This window comes from Dasypus novemcinctus, chromosome 22 (genome assembly GCF_030445035.2).
Source record: "Dasypus novemcinctus isolate mDasNov1 chromosome 22, mDasNov1.1.hap2, whole genome shotgun sequence".
Lineage (NCBI taxonomy): Eukaryota > Metazoa > Chordata > Mammalia > Cingulata > Dasypodidae > Dasypus > Dasypus novemcinctus.
In genome coordinates this window covers 72,026,643-72,028,961 of record NC_080694.1, presented here as the reverse complement: position 1 = coordinate 72,028,961, position 2,319 = coordinate 72,026,643, and the positions used below count along the sequence as shown (strand labels likewise).

At 38.6% G+C, this 2,319-nt stretch overlaps 1 protein-coding gene across 1 annotated transcript; it reads right to left on the bottom strand.

Moving 5' to 3' along the window:
• Positions 1-1,130: 1,130 nt before the first annotated feature.
• On the bottom strand, positions 1,131-2,075 carry LOC101426351 (putative olfactory receptor 2B3). The gene is given in 1 exon segment (XM_012523178.1): positions 1,131-2,075. A coding segment is annotated over 1 exon segment (945 nt).
• Between the last annotated feature and the right edge of the window lie 244 nt (positions 2,076-2,319).

Genomic DNA, 2,319 nt, shown 5'->3' with positions numbered 1-2,319 from the left:
ATACTAAGTTACTCATATTTTCTGACAAGCTTTGTTGTATAATCCCATCTATTGCCTAAAACGTTTTCTCTTCTATGCCCCTACATTGCCAACTTCAGATAATTACTTAGGAATTTCAGTTGGAGAATTATTTCCCCCAGAAAAATCAATAAGGACAGCTCTCCCATCATACTACTTTTATGCAGTGCTCCTCACGTGTCCCCATAGAATCCCTCGCCTCCCCCTGCACATGGCATTTGTCAAATTAAAAAAATATCTACCAATCCTTATTACTAGAAAATTTCTTCAGTAAAGTAATTGTAATTGTTTGTCTTTGGGTGGAACACTATGTAACATTAAAAAAAATAAAGACAAAAAAAAAGTTTGCTAAGTGAGTATCCAAAAAGAATTAATTCAGACCAATATTAGAAAAAAATTCCCATTGACATTCCTATAAATACTTATCCTTATAATTTAGAGGAGATACTTGTGGCAGACCTTGGAACAAATCAATAATTTGACAGAAGAGGGGAAAAAGGAGAATTTCTGTCTATAGGGAAAAAAGAGGAGAATTGAAAAGATTTGGAAATGAACCTTAATTAGCTTTTAGGCTTCTATTACTACAACATGTATACACTTAGTTATGTTAAAACTAGTTATATTTAATCCAGTCATAAAGCTTAGAGCAGTTCTAGAAGGATATAGGATGGATTTTATCAAGGGATAGGAAGATGTGAAGTGGTTGAGGACCTGGATGCTGATGGAATATGTTTTGGCTTGTGCTTACTGGCTATTTAATCATAAACTATGGAAACCCTTAACTAAGGTGATGCACAAGATGATTCTAGAAGAAATAGTGCATAATGGGAAGGTAAAATACTAAGATTCCTGACTAGTTTGACATTCATTGAAGGGAAATATCATGTCTTGGCTGCAACGAACAAAGTGCTTTAGGTGACCTCTAGAAAGCAGAAAATTTTTAGTTTATAAAAGAGCTCTCTTGGTCACAGCATTGCTTCCTGAACAGAGAAAAAAATTAACTCTCGGTACAATTCAAACAAATAATGAGAGACTGGAAAACAAGAAAATTAGTTCAAAGTTATTGCCATCTTAAGGTAGAGAGATGCTTAGATGATTCTCATCATCATGGATTAATTATTTCTTACAGAAAATGGTCTTGACATGGCCCTCTTGAAGGATGCCTTAATATCCTTATTTCTCAGGCTATAGATGAGGGGGTTCAACATGGGTGTGATGATTCCATAGAAGAGGGAAACCATTTTTCCCCAATCCTCAGAGGTGGATGAAGGTGTTTTTAGATATATGTAGAAGGCTGTTCCAAAGAAGAGAGACACCACAACCAGGTGGGACCCACATGTCCCAAAGGCTTTTCGCCGTCCTTCTGCTGATCTGATTCTCAATACTGCTTGAACTATGAAGCCATAGGAGATGAGGATCAAAGTCACCGGGATTAGCAGAATTAACACACTAAAGAAAAAGAGCGCAGCCTCAATAGGCTTTGTGTCGGCACAGGACAACTTGAGAAGGGCAGGGACCTCACAGAAGAAGTGGTCCAATTCCCGATGACCACAGTGTGGCATGCTAAGGGTCAAAGAAGATTGCAACACCAAGTGGTTGAAACCAGAGAGTCACAAGAAAGCAGCTGTCTTTAGGGAGAACCCAGGGCTCATGATGACTAAATAGTGGAGGGGTCTGCAGATTGCCACAAACCTGTCAAAGGACATAACTGTCTGGAGGAGGCGCTCGGTGACCCCCAGGGCCAGGAAGATGATGAGTTGGGCCACACAGCCACCATAGCTGATGGTCTTTACATTCTGACAAATATTTGCCAACATGTGAGGGATTGTGCTCATATTATAACAGAGATCCAAGATGGAAAGATTAGTGAGAAAGAAGTACATGGGTTTATGAAGTTTGGGGTCCTGAATGCATGCCATCATGATGGACACATTTCCAAAGATGGTGAATGTGTAGGATATCAACAGAACCACAAGAAGGGGCATCTGCAGCCAGGGCCTGTCTGAGAAGTCAAGAAGTATGCACTCTTTTGAGGAGCTCTCATTTGCCCAATTCATGATTCACTTAGTTTTAATTACCTAAATCACATAAAAGAGGAACACAGTCAAGGAATAGTCATTGAAGACTCCCATTTGAACTGAACTGAATGTAGTTTAATTATACAGCATAGGTCAGCAACAAGCAGAATTTACAGTTAGTTAAATGGAATCCTTATTAATACAGTATCATAAGGAAGCCATTACAGAGGTTACATAATGGTAAAAAGAATTCCCTCTCTTTTCAGTACTTTTGTTTGATTGA